Source organism: Crocuta crocuta, unplaced genomic scaffold, assembly GCF_008692635.1.
Source record: "Crocuta crocuta isolate KB4526 unplaced genomic scaffold, BGI_CrCroc_1.0 scaffold42, whole genome shotgun sequence".
Classification (NCBI taxonomy): Eukaryota; Metazoa; Chordata; class Mammalia; order Carnivora; family Hyaenidae; genus Crocuta; species Crocuta crocuta.
In genome coordinates, this window is record NW_027528744.1 from 194,692 (window position 1) to 217,208 (window position 22,517).

The 22,517-nt window shown below is 38.5% G+C and overlaps 1 protein-coding gene across 1 annotated transcript in view; it reads left to right on the forward strand.

Annotated features, from left to right (window-relative positions):
- The window catches only part of MCTP1 (multiple C2 and transmembrane domain containing 1), a 292,860-nt gene that overhangs the window by 190,243 nt on the left and 80,100 nt on the right, over nt 1–22,517 (forward strand). Inside the window, exon 15 of the mRNA XM_077755308.1 lies at nt 9,470–9,589. Within this exon, the coding sequence (XP_077611434.1) occupies nt 9,470–9,589 (120 nt within the window). The remainder of the gene's footprint in view (nt 1–9,469; nt 9,590–22,517) is intronic.

The window sequence follows — 22,517 nt, forward strand, 5'->3', positions numbered from 1 at the left end:
ATGTGATGCTCAAGTTGGACATACTCTGGGCTTTACATTTTGGAGTTGTCAGTGTTCTCAAAGCAAAGCCAGAGCCTTTCATCTCTGACTTTGATAAAAATGACATGAAATATCAGTACAAGTTGTAAGCTGAAACAGAAAAAGAAATCTAAATAAATAAATAACTTCCCAAGTCTCCTGGCTGGCAGGTTCTATTGATATAATATCTCCATCAAGGAAAGTAGTGTGCATTATGCTATGATTAGTTGATAGCACCATCTTTGAGGTTGTTTTCGTCCATTTTGTTGTGGATGTCCTTCGGTCGCTGTTTCTGTGAGTCATATGTAAGACATCTTCAAATGGGTTCTATCTAGTTGTCACATGTGGTTAATAGATGGAGTCAAGCTACACTTTTCAAAAAGGTTTGGGTGTACTAAGATTGTGGACTTTAAGTCTCAGGAAGCAACTTCAAAACCCAGTGTATAATTTCACAAAGTAAAGAATTAGAACATACTGATCTGTATTTATACTGTATTTAGACTATATTTGTCTAAGTAAATCTGAATAAACAATAACTTTTCAACCTATTAGCAAATAATTACCTAAGTTATGGTATATAATATACATTCAATTCAAAGCTTTACTAACACACTAACCAATTTCCTTTTTTTTTTTCCTACCCCTAACCATATATTCCTCTTGTCACCAGAAAAGAGATAGATGGTTCTCTTGGCATATTTTGCCAAGTCCATATAGGGGATCATTTAGTAGAATGCTTGATTTTTTTTGCTCTACACCTGCAAAACACACACATACATGCACACGCACACACAAGCACACCTAAGCACAATAAAACACAATAAACCAGTAGTTTTGGCAGTTTGGTTTCTGGTTGAAACTACTCACAAAGAAAGCAGTAGAGGGAGCCATCTCAATTCTCATTCTAGCTGAGAAAAGGGAAGAGAAGCCATTGTATATGAGCATCTGTATGAGGCTCTTTTGAACATGATAACGCTCCTTGTATCATTGTGGCACGACCTCAGGAAACAGCACAAGTTGGAGCAATCCAGTGGGTCTAAGGTTGTCGCCATTTCCCTGCTGTTTATTTTAGAAAACAGTCTAAACAAAACAAAACCTCTCTTCAAAAGAGCAACATCTCCTACTTGAAAATCACCTTGGAAAAGTATCACTACGCTGGGAATTAATCGAATTCATTTTGCCTATCTTCTCGTTTCATTGGAGGTGGAACAAAAGGCTTTAGTGGAACCAACTAGAAATAAAGACCTTACAGCAGGTGGTGATGCCATCTGGCTATTTAAATCAAGGCAAAACCACCCCCTTCCCAGAAGATGAAGTTCTGAAGACTGATGATGTGCGGAGTCTGACTTAATCCAAGGGAGAATAAATGGGCAGAGTGGGTTAACCTCCAGTTCTTCTTTAGCCATGTTTTTCTCAGAAATGTTAAACGTTAATCGATGATGAGAAAGAAACAAGAGCAAATGCTAATGACTGAGTGCAATTTTTTTTCTATACTACCGCCTCACCCTAAGTCAGAATTCTTGCCATGATCTAGGAAATCTATCTATACTTCTTCTGTATACATTTGTTTATAAGCGTACTATTTCTTCTTTGCTGAGTTGGGAATGGTCTGGTGTCTCCCATCCAAGTAGTAACCAGGTCTGACCCTGCTTAGCTTCCGAGATCAGACGAGATCGGGCGCATTCAGGGTGGTAGGGCCATAGACTGGAATGGTCTATTGTCTATGTGAGAGAATTGGCCATGTTTCTCAGGCATGCTGGGAACATTTGGGACAGGAGAATTTTTCACTGGGCAGGACTTTTCGATGTAGTTCAGGGTGTTTCACACCCCTGGCCTCACCCAGGAAATGCCAGTATTTCCCCATTCCCACCCCACTGTGACAATGAAAACTATCCGCACATATTTCCAAATACACCATGAGAGATAGATGTGGCAGCACAGTACCCCAATTTTTGAAAGCTCATGATTCTTCTTTCCTTTCTCACCCTGCACCTAAAAGGATTTAAAGAAGCATTTGACGGGACAAATTTGTGAAGAGTTTCTTCATTTGTTTCTTACTGTACTCTTAAATCATATTTTTTTAACTCAAGAATTTTATAACTTCACTGATGGCTTTTTCCAAAAGAAAAGCTGTTATTTTTAGGTGTCACTTTACATTCCCTTTCTTCCTGAAGGCCAGTCTTATTGGTAGAGGTGAAATAGTTTCTTTTTGAGGATTAATTACCAGAAGCAGTGTTTTGTATACTGCTAAGCACCTTAAGAGTTGGTGGTGGTGGCTTGGTTTGTTTTAAAGCACTGCACTGCCCAGTTTCTCAACAGGCAAATGGTAGGTATTTATCATTTTTCTAATTTGGGGCCTCTCTCTAAGATTATTCCCACACCAGATGCTTTCTGTTAGGGTAAGCATATATGTACTTTTGATACATTTCCTCATTTTGTTTTTCCTAAAATAGTTATTATTGAAGGATAAAACAAACAGAAAAATGTCAGAGAGAGAATACTGGGTGAAAAATGGGTTAATACTGTGAAGGCCTGAGTGTAAATGTGTTAAGTTTAAGAAAAAAAAAATGAATTGAAATTAGGGAGGAAAAGGATTTTCTAAAAGGGCCGTGAAATAATTAATTGTTTTGTAGGAGAGGGCCTTTCCGTGTAGGCAGAGGATTTTTTCTTCACTTCTTTCTGAAGAGACAGTCAAATAGAGAATCTCATCTCTTAATTAGAAAGAAAAATACTCATCAAACACATCTCATCACTGGAGAGCTAATGATCCACAGCTGTTAGTCTGAAAGGGCAGGCTTTTTTCCTGAACAGTAGGAAGTGTTAATCATTTTGGATGAGATTTCTTTTTAAAATATACTGTAGTTTGCAAAAGAATAGGATATTCAATATTCCAACTTAAATGATTTTTTTGAAGTGTGCTCCCCCAGGGAACTGTCATGTGTTGCACTGAATGATCATTGAATGCAGGCATCTTCCAGTGCACTTCAATGAGAGCATCAATTGATAGGATGATGTGAATGGCCCTGTCCTGCCTGGGACTCTCAAGATCCCAAGCTCAAAGAAAGAAAAATCCTGCATGTCTTATACCTCCTAAGAAATGGTGTTGCTCTAAAATCTTAATATTTTGAATCATTCCCACTACTTTGTCTAACTTGCTTTGTTTAAATATGAGTGAAAAGCCTTAGCCCACCTTAAGTTAGCTTCTGAGTAAAAGGAGTTTTGTTGTTATGTGTTTGTTTGTTTAACCTTCACGTGAAAAAGGAAGGCTTTTTATAATCTGTAAAAATGTAATTGACTCATTCATTTTTTCAATCTCTGGCCTTATGGCCACTTCGCTAACGTCTTCTAAGCATTTTGGATAGAAGAAAACCCCACTTAATAGGAATCTGGTAGCCACCTCTTAATGATTCAGAACCATGCAAGATAGAAAGGGGAAGAATGGAATTGGCTCCACAAACTTCATTTTGACCATTAGTTTTTGCCTTCTCTGCCATTTGAAACCTTAAACCAGAACACCTAAGAAGTGGTATTCCATTTCTTTGCACTAATACGAAGTAGTTATCCCAGGGGAAGAGGAAGGAAAGGAATAGACATATAGAAAGTCTGCAAGTTAAATGATCAGTCCATAAATAAGTGACAACTTTAGAGCATCAATATTCAATAAAATCCTTTACCTTAGAGGCATTGGGGCATTTGTGGAAACACAGCACACTGGATTGGGGGTCAGAAGGCCTGGCTCTGTGTCTCGGTAGCAGGTGTCCCTAGACAAGTCTCAGACTTGAGCCTCAGTTTACCTATTGGCAAAATAACACAATATTTTCTGCCTTCTCAGCCTACCTCTCAGGACTTTTTCCCTGAAGTTCATTTTATGTAATGTGATATAAGACACAATTGATAATATATTATTTACATGAGTTAGAGATTTTCAAAAAAAACATTCTGAATATTTACGATTAAAATTTAAGTTTCTTTTAAAGTCTGGCCCAAATTAAAAATAAATAAACAAAAAGAAAGCCTAGCCCAAATAGACACCAAGTAATTGCATTCTGTGATGTTGATGCTAATATCATAGGCAAGATAACATTGATTAAGGTAAAAGGTATTTGGATTTAAAGCAAAAAAATTAGGGACCGGAATTGACATTCACAAAACTGCTAGTTGAGAACAAGATGCTTTTATATCAAGGGGCATGAGATTGTTAAAAATGGTTAACATTCAAACACCTGATTGTTTTGAGTCTAGAGTTCACAAAATCTGCAATGCATGCTAATGCAATTTACTAGAAATAATGAGTTTTGTAAAGACCTGGCTTTCTCTTGTTTCAACTATTAGCAAAAACTTTAACTACAAGACCTCTGTTTAACACTTATGATTTCCTTCCAGCAAATACCTTTCACACACAAATCCCTCTAAGAAACATCCCCCATTTGCTATAACTGCTCAAGGGGAATTATGATTTTGACTATTCTTGGAGGATTAAAAGGTCTATAAGGCCTTTTAACTTTTCAGAATCAATTTTAAATAAGAAAGGCAGTAAATTGATAAAACTTGTACTTTTGAGTACTTTGTGATAAAGTGTTTTCTCATACATTACATGAGTTGTTCCCCACAGCCAACCTGTGAAATAGGCAGGTGTTACAATCTCCATTTTATAAATAATGGAATCAAATAAAGAGAATAACTGATTTGCTCAAGGTCCTGTGACCAAATAGCAGAAATGGAACTAAAACCACTTCTTCAGTCTTCTGGTCCACACCTTATTTATTATGCACCATTGTCTCCTTAGAAAAAAGAATGTTTATCAGTTAGCTTTTGCGATATAATAAACCACTCCATAATTAGTAGCTTAAAACAACTCCCATTTATTTAGTGATGATTAATGAGTGACCAGTTGGACCAGATTCAGTTTGGGTTCTGGAAGTAGGGGTCAGGATAAATGCTAGGACTTTTATGGTTTGTATTTATAGTCTGTGAATGTGTCAGGGATTTTTTAAATTCCTTGATTTCTTTTTCCATCCCATTTTGGCCTGTTAATGATATCCGACGTTTTTCTCTCCAATTTAGGAATAAGTGGAGTCAGGACCAAGGATAGATCCTGTATTGTCTTGGCTTCCCTGGGGGTTCCCTGAGCCATCTTTCTTGTACTGCCCTGGTAGCACATTGAGGACCTGGGCTTGAGTGTTCTCTTGGCTTTTTGTAGGAAAAGAGGAGAGGGCCACTCTCGGTGCAGGTAGGCCTCAGGGAGAGGAAGCTTGAGTGTGGAAACAGGAAGCTAAAAAGCACTTTTCCTCCCCTGAGGGCTTTCTTAATTAGAGGCTCTTCTCTGGCTAACAAGTATTATAATCATCACTAATACTATAGTGACTGGTTGCTTTTTTTCTTAGTGATTCCTAGCAGTCTGAACCCATAAACCATGTTATATGTTTGAACATTAACTATTTCATAGCACATAGTAAATATTCAATAACTACCTTTTATTGTTAATCTGCGTTTATGTTCTTTTTATCTTTGACCTTTTGAAACCTCCAGTTAGATATTAAGAAAAAAATAATGCTTTTATATGTAGAGTTTATTCAGACCCCCCATGTTATTTTTTAACAAAAAGATATTGTCAACAGCAGAGGTTCTTTACCTAGTTATCCAACTATTAGATTCTTTTTTTAAAAAAATTAATGTTTGTTATTGAGAGATAGAGCATGAGCATGGAAAGGACAGAGAGAGGGGGAGACCCAGCATCCAAAGCAGGCTCCGCACTCCGAGCTGTCAGCGCAGAGCCCAATGCGGGGCTGGAACTCACAAACCAGGAGATCATGACCTGAGCTGAAGTCGGATGCTCAATCAACTGAGCCACCCAGATGCCCCCCAACTATTAGATTCTTAAGGAACACAAAATTGAGAAGGTTATTTTTCTACTGCCAGTATCCATGAAGCTAATGCAATTCTACTTTTTTTTTTTTTTTTATCTCTTCTGTATCTTTCCCCATCCTGTGTGCTGGTGCCCATGTTGGTAGAGCATATAAATACCATAGGTATTAATTAGACATGTACAGTTCTGAGTACTGTATTTTTTTAATATTTATTTAATTTTGAGGGAGAGAGAGGGAGACCGAGGATCCGAAGCTGACTTTATGCTGAGAGTTGAGAGCCTGACGCGAGGCTCAAATTCGCAAATTGTGAGAGATCATGACCTGGGCTGAAGTCAGATATTTAACTGACTGACCCACCCAGTCACCCCCTGAGTGCTGTGTTTTAAGAAAGCTATTGCTGTATGGATTTGGATGTGGTGAGAGGACTATGCCCACAATGGAGATGTGCCCAAAAACCAAAGCCTGTGACTAGTGCTTTAAGTAACTAGTAACATTGAATCTAGAGAATAAAAAGGTATGATAGGTGTCTTGATTACTTGGTATCATCTAGAAAGCTTATTCTATGCAATACCTGTCCTTTAGCTAACACTAAGACATAGACATCCCACATAACTTTATTCTGGGTGACATCAGAACTCTAACACCAGTGAGTGGACATTACCAGATGGAATAGATACACTTAATGGATTTAAAGTAATTACAATTGGTGCTGTTAATGGTGGAATCATCTGAGTCCCATCCATGAGGCCAAAACACAGCAAGTCAATTGAATGTCCTCAGAGGAGGCAGACACATAGGAAGGTCCAAAAGGAAAAATGATGGTCAGACCATAATGTGTATGACTGCATAGCCAGAATGGATAGAAATCTTTATGTGCCTCAAGGGAGAAATTGGTTAGTGGCATCCCAGGTTGTAATTTTTTAAAAAAAATTTTTAACATTTATTTACTTTTGAAAGATAGAGTACAAGCAGGGGAGGGGCAGAAAGAGAGGGAGATACAGAATCTGAAACAGGCTCCAGGCTCTGAGCTGTCAGCACAGAGCTCAACACGGGGCTCAAACCCACAAACTGTGAGATCATGACCTGAGTGGAAGTCAGATGCTTAACTGACTGAGCCACCCAGGTGCTCCCCAGGTGCCAGATTGTAATTCTGAATACTACATGAGGCTACTTGATGCTATATAGTGGCTGTATAGTACTTTTACTAAACAATTAAGTAGACTTCTGTTAAAAGACTTGGGAACCTAGTCCGCATTTATTCATTAATTCAGCAAATATATATTTATTGAATACCACCTATGCCTAAGCACTGTTCTGTGCTCTGGGGATAGAACAGTGAACAAAAAGTCCTTATCCTTAAAGAGCATATTTTCTAGTAACAGCCTAAATTTTACAAATAAATGTGTAAAGAATTAATATGGATCTTAGCCAAAAATAATTTTCCCTTTTACATGTGTTCATGTCTATCAAATTTGCTTTAATTCATTTCCTGAATAAAGAATTATCTTTTGAAAACATTTTAATGGAATAATCAAAACCATCAATTATAATTTGTATCATCTTTACATATATTGCATAAGTTTCAAAAATTAAATAGAAATATTTTCTTTTTCTGGAGATCCTTCTACTTTTCTCATAAAGGAAAAGATAAGTCTTCTGTCTCATGCATTGATATATTTGAGATTTTTTTTTAATTCAGGAACTTGAATCTATAGTTACCATGTAATTCTGTCCAAAATACATTTCTTGGGTTGCTAGATCATTATTTATTGGTGTGGGTTATAAATATCCAATAATTCAGTAAAATACATAATTTTCAGCATCTGTCACATAAAAAATAGATGGCAGAGTAATGTCATGAAGTAATTATAAATACTAGGAAAGGGATGTTAAAGGTTATCAAGTCTATAGTCCTGTGTTTAGAAATGAAAACACTTTGGGGCACCTGCATGGCTCAGTCTGTTAAGCATCCAACTCTTGATTTGTGCTCAGATCATGATCTCCAGGTTTGTGGGATTGAGCCCTATGAGGGGCTCCTTGCTGACAGTGCAGAGCCTGGTTGAGAATCTCTCTCCCTCCCTCTCTGCCCCTCCCCCACTCTTGCTCTCTTTTTCTCACTTTTCTCAAAATAAGTAAAGAAACATTAAAAACAGGTTTCTCTACCACTCCACACAGGTTCGTTTTCTCTGCCATCTTAATTAGCTGTAGGCTTGCCTGAGGTTTATTAACAAGGCTGCAAATGGTCCACGCTGCCATGTTTGACATGAATGTTCTCAGAGCATTGCTTCTAGCCCTTCTGGCCTGTGGAATCCAAGATGTCTGTGTTCCCCCGGCCAGCTGGCTCAAATTTCCACTTATACTATGATTTCACTAAATCTTAGCAGGCAGATGACTTTACAGTTCTCAGTAACAGAATAAGTATTACCTGAGGATCTTAATTGACCATAGTTAACTTTCTGAGTTTTGGAAGGTATTGATAAACATTTACACAATAATACAAATGGTTTTTCAGCACTTTTTGGATACCAAATAATGTGTTAACTTCTTAACCATGTTTCAACAATGTAATTGTCACAGCCTCTCAGGTGGATACTCTTATCACCCCCATTTTATAGGGGCAGACACGGAAAGGAGGATGCATGTGGTGCCAAAAGTTATGGGACTAGTCAGCATTAGGAATGGAATCCAGCTCTTCACTCCCTTCATTGAATCATCTGACTTACTGTTGCCTTTTTTGTCAGCCAGAGACACAGACCCAGAGAATTCAGATGATCTCTTCAGAATTATAAGAGTTGGGGGTGAGGATAGGGGGAGGTAGATAGGGAGAATCACATTTGGTACACAGTGCTGTTTTTTTGCAATGCTCATGCTCTTCAAATGGCTTCTCTTGCCAGGCTAGGTAAGTTCTTAATCGAAGATTTGTCTTACAATTACAAAAATAATTTATATAGAGAGCCTGTAGCTTTAAAAACTTAATAGACATAGACATTTAAAATTTTCCCTTCACAAAGTTACTCTGTTTTTTTAATAGCTGTTTGATTTCTATGGTAATACTAAATGTTAAGCTAACCTTTTTTTTTTTTTTTTACTTCTTGGTAGTNTTTGGCTTTCTGGTGCAGACTTGGTATTTTCATCTGCCTATTATGCGTATTGCATTGTGAGATTTTTTAAAAAGTCCGTGATATTAAATAGTGATTCATCCTTTATCATTAAGGTAGATAGAGGCTGTGTCGAACAATGTAGTGAAGCTCATTTGACAGTCTTTTTTTTTTTTTAACTTTATTTTGTCCAACCTAACAATAATTTCACTAGAGGAGAAAAATTAAAATTGCCTTGTTGACAGTGGAATGATCTCAGTTGTCCTTCATAGAAATGAAACAAAGTAAAAATCTTAACAGTAACTTTCCAGGGGTCAGTTGTGCTTTTAGAAAAATGCCTAACTTGTTCTCAAGTCTCTGTTTTCAGGATAAATCTTTCCGTTCTGAAGCATTTAGTTTTATGGTTTTGAAGTGGAGTATGGATAGGAGAGTCCATTTAATGAAAGTCAGAGTTGACTCATCTTTTTTTCTCTCCTTTTCCTCCAGCTCTTTCTCTTTGTTGTCTGGAACTTTGAGCTCTACATGATACCACTGGTTTTGTTGTTACTATTGACATGGAACTACTTCTTGATAATATCAGGGAAAGATAACAGGCAACGTGATACAGTAAGTTTCTACTTTCTTATTTGTATGTGGTTTTGTTCTTATTCCGAGTTCCTCTGACAAGGTCAACGTTGATTTATTTTTACAAACTAGAAATTCTGTTTATAAATACTCAAGTTTGAACGTTTTAATCAGTTCAAAACTAACAATTCTTTGGTCGTAACAGAATTAAAAAATATTCACCTATTTCTAACATGACTCATCTGGGTAGAAACTAAAATCAAGAGCCCCACCAAAGAATGAGCTATGATTTTTAATTATAAATGGGTTATTTCAAACGAGTATTTCTTTTGCTCTCCTTACTTGCTTTTATGTCTTAATCTTGAATTTAGACATAATATCCTGAAATTATTTATGATCAGACCAACCGAATGTATTTTACTTAAGACAGTTCTCTGTAGTCTGTCATTGGAAGGAAGGAAAGATTGATGGTTGTTAGCCTGGAAAAGTGCATAAGGTACCTTAATTCAATGAACATTCACTGAACAACAGCAAATATCTTTCTTCGTGTCAGGGCTGTATTAGGATTACCAGCTCAAGGATAAAGAGGTTTCCTTTAACCCAGGGAAAATTATACTGAAGCCACCTGCCCTCTCTGGCATTTTTGAAAGATTTCAGAGTCTGTGAGACCGTCATCTCTCTCAGAAAGAGTTCTAGACTGAGAAGCGAAAGCTAGCCAAATTATTATCATATCTGTTGTTCCGCCAACTTTCATTCCGCTTAGATGATCTCAGTCACTATACCCTTAGTGAACATACACCTTCCAAAAGCTTTCTGATATATAAATGAATGAGAGGGAGGTGTCTTTTCCAATTAGGATATTTGCAATTAGGTAACTTTATAGATAGTTACTGAGAAGAATTTAAAAGTTTGTCCAATGTGGGAATCTATTTGGTAGCCAGCTATTTGTCTTCACCAGATTACACAATTGTTTTTGTTTTTGTTTTGCTTTTCATTTTATTTGGGTTTTGGACCATTAAGGATCTACATTGGATTTCCAATCAGGAGTGGTTGCCGTCTACCATGTCCATAATGGTATAGGAACCAAAGTTATTTGATCATCAGTAGAATAATAGTATATCATACTTTATTATAATAGCATCATAATGGTTGCACAGACATACCTGTGACCTAAAACAACTTCCCTGTTAAATAATTCAAGCAAAACACACTTCAAATGGTAACACAAGCAGAACCTACTTCTTAAGGATACTTTTCTTTATCATCAAAGTAAAAGAAGAACCCTGAGGCACAGCCATCAAGTACATGGCAAAGTTGCCAACAGCACACCATGTTTATTTTCCTGTTTAATTTGAATATATTTGTTTCTCTGACATGGTTGTATATTGGGGGGGGGGTGTCTTTGTTCATCTTTGTACTTGCCACTTTCTCTAGAAAGTGTTTTTGCAAGTTTTAAGTGTTGAAAACATTTTTTGTAAGGTTTAGCAAACCAAACATGAGATTGTTAATAGAGAGTTTAATGGTTAGGCAGTATTAACAGATGAGAAGTTATTATTGGCAAGGATTTTATGGATATGTATTTAAATTGCACACTGAGAGACAAGCCCCAAATGCCATCAGCATTGGTGTTATGAGGACTAATAGGTACTTTTATCAATTAATCCAGGATGTTTTCTTTAAGAAATGGGACTCGCTCAGACAATTGCTTTTTTGTCAAATTTATTTCAGGAAGATTGTTGAGAGAGAAGAATATCTATTTTTCATTCAGTTGCCTTGAGACAAATTTGCAAATAAGATTATTTGCAAATAGGAAAAACTGGTAATTTAGTTCCAGCTTCTTAATCCTATGAGGGGGCTTATCTTCAATATTTAGTCATTGGCTTGAGTATTCTTAGTGAAAAATTCTGTAACTGTAAAGTTTGCTTGTTATCTCCTCCATAATATACTTGCCTTGGCTGGGAAAGGTCCACTTTTACAGGGGAAATAGTTGTATGCCATGCATCCTCTTGTGCTTACAGTTCTCTAAGAATTTTTACCACTACTGAAAAGTTACATACTATGTGAATTTCTTTACTGCCCTTTTTCCCCAAAATATAATTCCAATATTGTATTTACCAAATATTTCATTTTAGGCATATCTCTAATGGAGTTCCCCCTTTAGCCACAGACAACATTTTATTCCTTCAAATCTCATGAAATGCCAGCTACACTCCATAACTCTCACTAACTGCTTTTTATTTGCCCCAAACACACGATCCACATACTCCATTCTTCCTAGACACCAGAGCAGCAGTCATACCATTTCATTCAGTTTTTACTCAGTGGCTCAATTGAGACCTTATATAATTTTTAAATCCAATCAGTCTAATTATATGTCTCTGTCATACTTGGCTGTGCATTTGTACTCATTGCTCTTTTTGAAAACAAACCTGAATTACACCTTGCTGCTTACAGGTTATGTGCGCATGCATACACATACACACATACTTCTGTACATATACGTATATGTTCATACACACACACACACACACACACACACATACACACACACGTAAATCAAGGGAAAGTGTTTGTAGGGCCTGCCGTGCTGTGTCTAATTGACTCTACCACATAGTGAATAGCTTTGGAGGAAGGTATTTTGCCGAGTGCTTATTGCTATCCCAAAAACCACGCACCATTTTTCAGCATGTGTGAAAACTTTAGGTGATCTCTGAAGTACATTAATCACACCACTGTGTGATTCCAGAAGACTTTCTGTTTTGCGAGAGAGAGAGAAGGAAGGAAGGAGGGTGGGTGGGCAGGCAAATTTTCTGTCAGGAAAAAAACATCCTTTGTACATTCAGCTGAGAAAATTTAATCAGGATGGAAATTATAAAAGAAAACAAATCAAACTGACCTTGAGCTTTGTATGCAAGAGAAAAAAAGGAAGTAACGTTTCCATGACATAGGAAGTTGAAAAAAAGCAAATAAATACTGTGAAAGATGAAGAGTACATAGATGGGTAAAAATTCTGTCTTCACCATATGGGTTGATAGTTGAGTTTAATACTAACATAGGAAAGGATTTCTTTGTGTGTTTACTGTTTATTAAGGTGACCATTTCCTTTCTTGGATGCTTAAGATTGTAGGTGCAAAAACCCCCTGTCTTTTCTCTACCATGGTGCCTGTTCTAGTTTAATGAGAAAAATGAGATGTAATCCTTGCCGAGTAAGTTTTGCTGCATTTAATGAGCTGAGCCCTTTGAGGACAGGGTAAGGAGGCTTTGCTGAGGCTCATGCTGTAGGCTCAGAGGTGCATATGAGAAAGAGGCGTGGTTAGAAATGGTATTTCACCTTTGCTGTTTCCCAGTTGGACTTGTTAAAAATAAGCTGTCCTACATCTGAATCTACCTACACTCAGACCATGACATTAAAATTTCTGGCATGAGAATTGTTAGGCTTTTCCAGAAGAAAAACAAACAAACCAACCCAAAACTTGTTTGTAAAGTCAGGAATGCCATACTTGACTTGGTTTGAGCTGTCACTCCAAACCCTGAGGAAGAGTCCCCTCTGCAGTGCCCATTAGGCTTGTCCCAACTACTCACATTATACTGTAGACTGAAATTCTATAAGTTAAAGAGCAGATGCCAGGAAATTGCCTTTACTTGAGGCATAAACACTACTGAATACTCACTACACCCTGGGTACCATGTTAGCCACATTCTTTCTTCATGTCCTTCATGTGGCCCCCAGGAGAGAAAAGCTGATTATATCAGCCTAGCCAGTGGGTTGGGTCCTCATAAGTCAAGTGCCATCTGGTCTCTTCCTCTATGGCAAGCAGGGGAACACTTTCATGTGGTATAAGCATGGGTATGAGAGCCCTTCCTTGAGAGAAGGGAATCAAGTCTCCCAAAAGGAAAGACCCAGGTTGGCCAAGCAAATTAGTGGTCTCTTGTACCTCGTAGGACACCGGTATCATTATTAGTACTTTACATACAGGAAACCAGCCAGAGAGGTTTATTAGTTTACCCAAAGGGACACAGTTAGAACAGGCATCAGTTAGAAAGTAGCAGAATGGGTATTAGAATCTGTCAATCTGTCTGAAATTTTTACCTCTAACCTCCGGTCAAGTCTATTCCTTTTGAGACTATATTTTGATACATCTCATGTCTCCCTAGGTAACTTTAGGCCACGTTTCTCCCTTGAGCTTTAGAAAAGCCAGTAGCAGGGCACCTGAGTGACTCAGTTGGTTGAACATCCAACTCTTAATTTCGGCTCAGGTCATGATCTCACGGTTCATGAGTTTGAGCCCCACTTTGGACTCTGTGCTGAGAGCACAGAGCCTGCTTGGGGTTCTCTCTCTTTCCTTCTCTCTTTGTCTCTCCCCTGCTCATTCTCATTCTTTTTCTCTCTCTCTCCATCTCTCTCAAATTAATGAACTTTAAAAAACAGTAGAAAATCCAGCAGCATGAACTTCACCTCCAAGCACACAGATTGATAGAAAACCCTCATTTCCCCCACTTGACCCCCATCCTCCACATCCTCCTTCCTTTCAGTGAATGGAACAGTTATTTATTAAGCAGTTTCTATGTACCAGGTATCCTGCTAAGCCTTTTTGTACACAACATCTCTTTTAATTCTTTTAAAAATTTTTAACGTTTTTTATTTATTTCTGAGAGAGAGACACAGCATGAACAGGGGAGGGTCAGAGAGAGAGGGAAACACAGAATCTGAAACAGGCTCCAGACTCTGAGCTAGCTGTCATCACAGAGTCCAACACGGGACTTGAACCCATGAACTGTGAGATCATGACCTGAGTTGAAGTTGGACGCTTAACCGACTGAGCCACCCAGGCCCCCCTCTTTTAATTCTTTACAATAAATAGTTTTATTATCATTTTACAAATGAGGAAATTCAAAATTGAAGAAGATAAATAATGAACTCCGTTGAGTAAGTGGCACGTGAACCTAGCTGTACCCTGTTTTGAAATCCCAGGCTATTTCCATGGTATATGCTTGGGCATGCCCTTCCCAAGGGCTTACTTTCTAAGTGTCCAGAGCCTTATGTGGAATTACAAGTATCCCCCAAATCCTTCTTACGAGGTTCCTAGTGACCTCTCATGAATTGGGTTGGTCCCCTGTTTGATCCCAGGTGAACCTACTGATTTCAAAACTGGTCATGACCTGTAGGACCATCCTTAATCCCCCTGGGAAAGCATGGGTAGGAAGAGTAAACCAATGCTGAGAACTAATATTTTAATATTTAACATTTTAATATTCTTGACATACAAAAATTCTTCAAGATACATTTTTAAATTACACTTTAAAAGAACATTCATTTGTACTGTCATGATACTCCTCCCACATAACAATCTCAGCTGCCTAATCAATGGAGGCATTAAAAGACTGAAGAGTAGGGTAAATCAATGAAATCATTCTCTGATTCATGATCTGACTGTGACACAAATTGAGCCAAATTCTTCCTTGCTAAAACACTTCAGTAAATGCTGAAATGTTTTGTTAGCTTCCTTAAATGGAAAAGCCCCTCAATTCTGCTTTTCTCCTGTAGTTTCATAGTATTATTTCTTGTTGGATCTGTTCCCATTAGTCCCAGAGCACTTATTTATAGAAATAAAACTTATGAGGAGAGAATTGTCTTTGTTCCTAGAAATGGCAGTGGTTGGACAACTTGGGATGGTCCACCAAATATAAGCCAGCAAAGAAGCATTTGCTTGTTTGAACTGAGTTCCTATAAATCAAATACATTTGTCATTTTCTCGGCCAGGTGCAAAGAAGTTCATGGTGTAATATATGAATAAGTAGAATATTGAACAAGTGAAATATTTCTAACAGAATCTAAAGAGGCTGACCAAAGTAGAGCTGAGAAGAGAGGACTCCATACGCAAAGCACATTGAATGTACAGTTAGACCTTCTCTACTTCAATACTTTATCATTCACGAAAGTAGCATAGACCACAAGCCTCCTCTGTTTGCATCTCAGTACCAAAAAAGACCACATACTTGCTCTTAACAGAAGCAGCACTGAGTCATACAGCCTGTAAACACATCTAAAAATGGATGATCACTTTTTTCTTCTTCCTGCTTATTTCAACAGCAATTTTCTCAATTTTTTCAGAAGGTCACCAGCTTGCAAAAATCTGAGAAGGACCATGAAAAGAACCAGACCTTTAGTTTCCGAACACAGTCACTAACATAAAAAAAAAAAAAAGTAGAAACCAACAGCCAATCAGATGTCAGTAGAAAAGTTTATGCCCTATGACTGCCCTCAAAGCTGTTCAGCAACTGCTGAGCAGTGCCACATAATCAGTTGCTGGACAGATTGGTGTCCCTAGACATCAGTGATCATCACCTCATCAGGCTCCGGACATTGACCAACAGATTTCCACAATTTTTCCACACTGCTCAAATGTCCCCCACCTCACCATGCTCTTATCCCTTTTATCAGTAGATGACAAGGCCCCTACCCTGCAGATTTCTCTCAAACTCCAGCCCCTAAAGCTCTCTGGATTCACCCCCAATTTAAGATTGCCAGATTTAGCCAGTAGATATACAGATGCCCAGTTAAATTGGAATTTGAGACACGCAGAGATATTTATCCTAAATAATATTCATTATTTATCTGAAATTCCAATGTAACTAGATGTTCTGTGTTTATCTGGCAACTTTATTCTAAACTAACTACACCTTGAATTCTTACTTCAAGCCCTTCTGAGATAAAATCTGATTTTTCTGGCTGCTTTCATCTTTCTCTAACACTTTCAGGAGTGGCATAGAAGATCCCCTCATGGGCAGGCACCATTCAACCACAGCTTCAGCTCTATCTCCCCTGAATTCCAACAGAATTGTTTGTTTGTATGTGTGTTGTTTTCGTTTCCAAATGCAGGATGTTTATTGAACAAAAGGTGATGGTACTGGATGGAAGAGGGAGTTAAAAAAAGGAACCAGACAGTGCCCCTGCTCTTTTGTCATCTCTTTTACCCACAAAACAATGGTTCCTCACTTGGGAGTGCAGGAAACCAAGATTTTGCTGCTTGCAAAGGCTCCCACATTAAGGCTAGACAGGACACGGTTCTAACTGGCTCCCAGGCCAGCATTCTGTTCTCCTCTCCTCTCATTCCACAGGCGCCCATTCAGCAGGCCCCCAGAGGGCAGCATCTTGGTCCGTTTAGCATAGCATGAAGCAGGGAAGAATGGAATGATGCCTTTCTCATCATGCAGATGGGGAAACTGAAGCCCAGGATAAGCCAGCAACCTCTACAGAGCCAGTGAATTTGTGTGAAACAGACATGGTGACCCAGGGGGGGGCAGCACAGACCAGGTCTCAAGTTTTATGGAAGCACATGTGTTGTGTCAGCCCCAAGTTGTTCTGGAAGCCATATGCACTTCTGGGGGCCATAAGTGCAGCCAAACACCCCTGGCATAGTTTTTGGTGTGACTACATAACAGGTGGCTGGAGCTCTTGAAGTGCTTGCCGAAGGAGCCACATGTGAAGGGCTTGAGGTCCAAGTGTGATACATGGTGGTTCCATGCTGCTCCTTGGCTGCTTCCCACGTTAGGGAAAAAGGGAGCTTGAGGGATGGTGGATGTAGGAGATGAGAATGGAATGTGGCCAGTGTAGTAGCTGCTTTGAGAGCAGTGATACCTGGAACAGAGTGTATTTGTGGTTTCCCAAATAGTGACACATTCTCTCTATGCCTTCTACTCTTTCCTTAAAAATAATATATTTATGGCATTGATTGTTACAAAAATTGGATCATGTTAAGTGCACAGTTAGTATGCTTATTTTTACATATTTCTTAAATATTTGTTTGAGAGAGAGAGAATGTGCATACACACGGACAGGGGAGGGGCAGATAGAGAAACAGAGAGGAGGGAGAGAATCCCAAGCAGGCTCCATGTTGTTAATGCAGAGCCCAAAGTAGGACTCGAACCCATGAAGCCATGACATCATGACCCAAGATCACGACCCCAGCCAGAACCAAGTTGGATGCTTAACGGATTGAGCCACCAGGCACTCCAGTCCACCTACTTTTAACATCAGCAGCGTATCCAGAAAGCTCCCTGAAACCACTGGAAGACCACATGATTATTAGTGATTGTGTAGTCTTCATCATTTGAATACTTTTTTTCTTAAACACTCATTTTAGAAATGTTTCAAATATTTTTTCATCTCAAATAATGTTGTAAATAAAAGTCTAACCAAATCTTTGAGACGATCCTCGTAGGAGAATTTCTGGATCAAAGTCTATGTACATTTTGAGTATTTTCAGTTGTTAATGCTAATTTGCCACCCAGTAAGATTTTAATATTTTATGTATATGTCCCTGGGTAACCACCTTGCATTTTTATCATTTTCTCTGGAAAACCATCCCTGACTTCAGTCTCACTCTCGCCCCCAACCACCAGCGTACCCCTCCCAACCCATATCAAAAGGATAAGCGAAGTGACCTCTCTGAGATTCCATATTTGTCTCACTATATTGTAATAGTCACCTCACTGTGGGTCTTTCTCACCAGCCTAAAACCGTTCTCATTGGATCTTGCATTTGTGATTTATTCCCAGCACAGAGCAAGATGTCTCAGACACAGCAGTGTAGTAGTGGCTCAAAAAATGTTTGATGAATGGATAAATATTTTAGTTGAATCTCTTTACAGGTCAAAATTATCTAATGTTTTGTTCAAAATTTTTGTAATGTTTATTTATTGTTGAGAGAGAGAGAGAGTGAACGGTGGGGGGGGGGGAGGGCAGAGAGAGAGAGGGAGACAAGAATCTGAAGCAGGCTCCAGGCTCTGAGCTGTCAGCACAGAACCTGATGCGGGGCTTGAACCCACGAACCATGAGATAATGACCTGAATTGAAGTTGGATGCTTACCAACTGAGCCACTAGGCACCCCTTTTAATGTTTATTGTTGAGAGAAAGAGAGCGAGGGCGCTACTGTGCACATGAGTGAGGGAGGGGCAGACAGAGGGTGACACAGAATCAGAAGCAGGGTCCAGGCTCTGAGCTGTCAGCACAGAGCCCAAAGCAGGGCTCAAACCCACAAACCGCAAGATCATGACCTAAGCTTAAGTCAGACGTTCAACTGACTGAGCCAGCCAGGTACCCCCAAAATTGTCTAATTTTTATGCATGATTATTTGCATTCAACAAAAGTTTATTAAACATCTGCAGGCATAGCACTAGCTGTTGTTCAAAGATGATTAAGAGGATCCCTTCCCAGGACAGTTTGTGGTCTAGTGACAGAAACAAACAACTAAATCAAGTACATGAATATAATAGATGCAATAATAGGGATGTATATATGATATGCAGGGTGTGTAACCAAAAGATCTTTAGATCACCTCAGATGTATGTGCATGTGCTGCATATGTAAAGAAAAAGGCTCTAATCATCTGTGACCACAGCTCTTATTCCAGCCTTCAGTCTGTCCCTGTCACTAACTCTGTGTTTGCCTTTAATACTTTTTCAGTTTATTGGCTGTCTTTCTACTCTATTCTCAGACTGCAGCTAAACTTCAAATTGGAAAGATAAAATTATAGAACGGTAGAAGATGAGTGTTACCTGTACGTGACATGTCAGTTCATACAGAGAAAGATGTAAAGGAAAACATTTCTATTTTTAAAAGTCAATTTACTAAAGATTCTCCTCACTGGAAGGCATACGTGTTGGTTTGGATCTGTTAAGACTCAGAAGAAAGATAGAACTAAAGTTAGCAGTAGCTGCCATAGAGGATGCTTATAGTTACTCTCGTATCTTGCCTACTCCTTCCCACCTTGCTCAGATTCTCCAAAGGTGCATGTGAGAACATCCCAAGATCAAGAGGGGAGTTTCATTCTTCTAGAGGATTTCTGCCCTGAAAGCTAGCTCCTTTTCCACCAAATGAATTGTCTTGACAACCTAGAAATAAACTTGAAGATCTTGCCCCCATAAATAATAGATTTTCTCTTATTTGGGCCCCAGATGATCCCTGGGGTCCCAGAAACTGCTTGAAAAGCCAATTTTCGAAACTCCTTTCAAAGCCTCCCTTGCATCCAAAGAACTCATTACCTAAGTTGTTCTCCAAAGTGTCCAGCCCAAGTGTTTACCTGTATGTCAACCAAATGGTTTTATTACCTTTGTTCTTCCAAAAGGTCTTCCCCCACAATTTTGTCATTTCTGTAATTGAAGAGGGAGCTGGAGGAGAGAAGAAAAAAGAGTACTCACAGTTTTGGTCTCGGTTCCCAGGGTGCTTGTGTTATTCTTACTCTCCTTCTTTTTAGTGATAGTCTGTTCTTTGTGAATGATTTTGCCTTCTCCTTATAATGAGCCCAAACTCCTTCAAACATTATCGTGAGGGAGGCAGGAGATACGATCAACAGAAGCACCTCGTAGCTGACTCATGATCCCGTGACTAGTTTGCATCACTAGCCTGATCATTATACCCATTATACCCTTTGTATACCCTTTGTAGTGGGTGATGTTGGTACAGGGTTTCCTATGATATTTGTGGAGATTTATTGTTCTGGTTCAGAAAGATGACAAGAAAGTGCAAGACTGGGTGGCTCAGTTGGTTGAGCGTCCAACTTCAGCCCAGGTCATGATCTCCAGGTCCATGAGTTCGAGCCCCACATCGGGCTCTATGCTGACAGCTAAAAGCCCGGAGACTGTTTCAGTTTCTGTGTCTCCCTCTCTCTCTCTGCCCCTCCCCAACTTGTGCTCTGTCTCAAAAATAATAAACTATAAAAAAATAAGAAAGAAAGTGCAAGATCTCAACTAACTAGAAGTAGAAAACAAATGCTATGTCTTTATCTGCTTGTGGAAACTGTAAATCAGAACTATTACAGGAGTCTAATAATTTGGAGATTTTTATATTCATTATTTTTTTAGTGTTATATGGTACACATTTATCAAGGGCAGACAACCTTAAAACCTTTCCACCATCGTGTACATAGAACTGTAATGGTACATGGAAGGTAACCAAACTGAAATATGCCTTCAAGAGCATTTTCTGTCATTTGTTACTGAATTTATTTCATCATGAAGGAAAAAAATAACTATCATACCCTACTATTTTTTTTTAATTAACCAAATATTCTGGTAACATACTTAAATGAAAGAAAGTTCATCTAAACAAATTTCCAACTAGGTGACACTCCCACGGGCAGCATCAAAAACATCTTAAAAATGAGTGTTGCCACTACTCATGTCTAGTTGGTTGAGGTTAAAAGCCCAAACTCTGAAATTAGGAAGATGTGAATTTAGCTCCAGACTTTCCACTTGTTGACTGTACACATTTACTCATCTCATGAGCCACAGTTTCCTCACCAATAACACAGGGATCATACCCACCTTGTTGAGGTCTTGTGAGGATTAAAGAGACAACCTACTGTGTTATACTGAGGACACAATAAATGACAACTAGGCACCTGACCGTGTGGAAAACAGGACAAACTAGGGTGGCTATAATGAGGAGTTAAGCATTGTATGTCACTTCTTCTCTTGAAGAGTTCCCTTGTAAAAGCTCTTTTTATTTTTTAATGTTTAATTTATTGAGAGACAGAGAGAGACAGAGCATGAGTGGGGGAGGGGCAGAGAGTGGGGGAGACACAGAATCTGAAGCAGGCTCCAGGCTCTGAGCTGTCAGCACAGAGTCCGAAATGGGGCTCGAACTCAGAAACAGTGAGATCATGACCCAAGCTGAAGTTGAATGCCTAACTGACTGAGCCACCCAGGCGCCCCATAAAAGCTCTTGAAGAGAATGGTTTTCCATGGCCATCAGTCTTGGTTTTAAGCTTATAGACCAAGACAATAGCATTGCCACAGAAAGATTTCCTGTGTCTGTAAATCCCCTGCTATGTGTATGGAAGTCCCACAGAAACAAAAACTGTATTTTTTATCAGCAAAAGAAGCAGATGAAGAAATTTGACCAGTCCTCTACAGATGAAAGCTTCTTGGTAACTGAATTTTACAGAAATATCATAAATAAATGCTGTTTTCCAGATCCTATCAATAGATATTTGAAAGTAACATTTTTCTTGTTTATTGTAGTACAAACCTCCACCACACACAATGCATCAAGACCAGGACCGGTAACACTGTGAGCAAGGAACAGGGCATTTTTCTGAACCATATTTGAGTCCAAAAGCACAATACACCTTCCTAACAGCCTCTCTCTGGTAGTCGACTAAGGGAAGGAGGAAGGTAAACCCACACTAACGTACCAGGCCTGGGCACAGGGACTAATTTTAATAAATCAGAATAGAACATGAAAATGTCAACTTAATCAAGCATTTAAATTTTATTAATCAAGCCTAATTTTTATGAGTGCAAATAATCACTGAAGCTGGACAAATTTCTTCTCGATTGCATCAGAAACATAATTTTAATATTTAATGGACTGATGAATTTAAATGGAGAATTATCTTTATGAAACATGCTCTTCGTAATTTGCCATTAAATGAGAAATAAAAAAAATCAACATAAATCTTACATAAAGGTTATTTAACTAAATGTTGGTACTATAAATATTATAAATGCATTATGCACTAATTTAGCGATCATACAGTACACTACATAAAGCAGACATGATAAGTGGACCAGGCAAGCTTTTCCTAGAATATAGAGCTCTTGTGTTATATTGTGGGAAGCTCATGATAAAACGGTTACGGAGGTTTTATGTGAGGTTTCGTGAACATTCTTTTCATTCAGGCTTTTATGCTACAATTCACCATTCACCACAGACATTCTTTCCAGTTCAAATGTAGGTCTAAACCCACATGGGCCTTCTTTTGTGAGGTGATTATTCTTTACAAAGAGAGATAAAAAATATTTTTATCATTATTATTTATAGAAAAGGGATATAAAGAAAAAAACCTAAAGTTTTCTGACTATATGATTTTTTGACATTCAAAACGCAATCTCTTTTTAAAGTTAGATTTTTCTCACATAATGTTCTCAGGGTTCAAAATATCCTAGGCACAAGAAGAACAAAAGA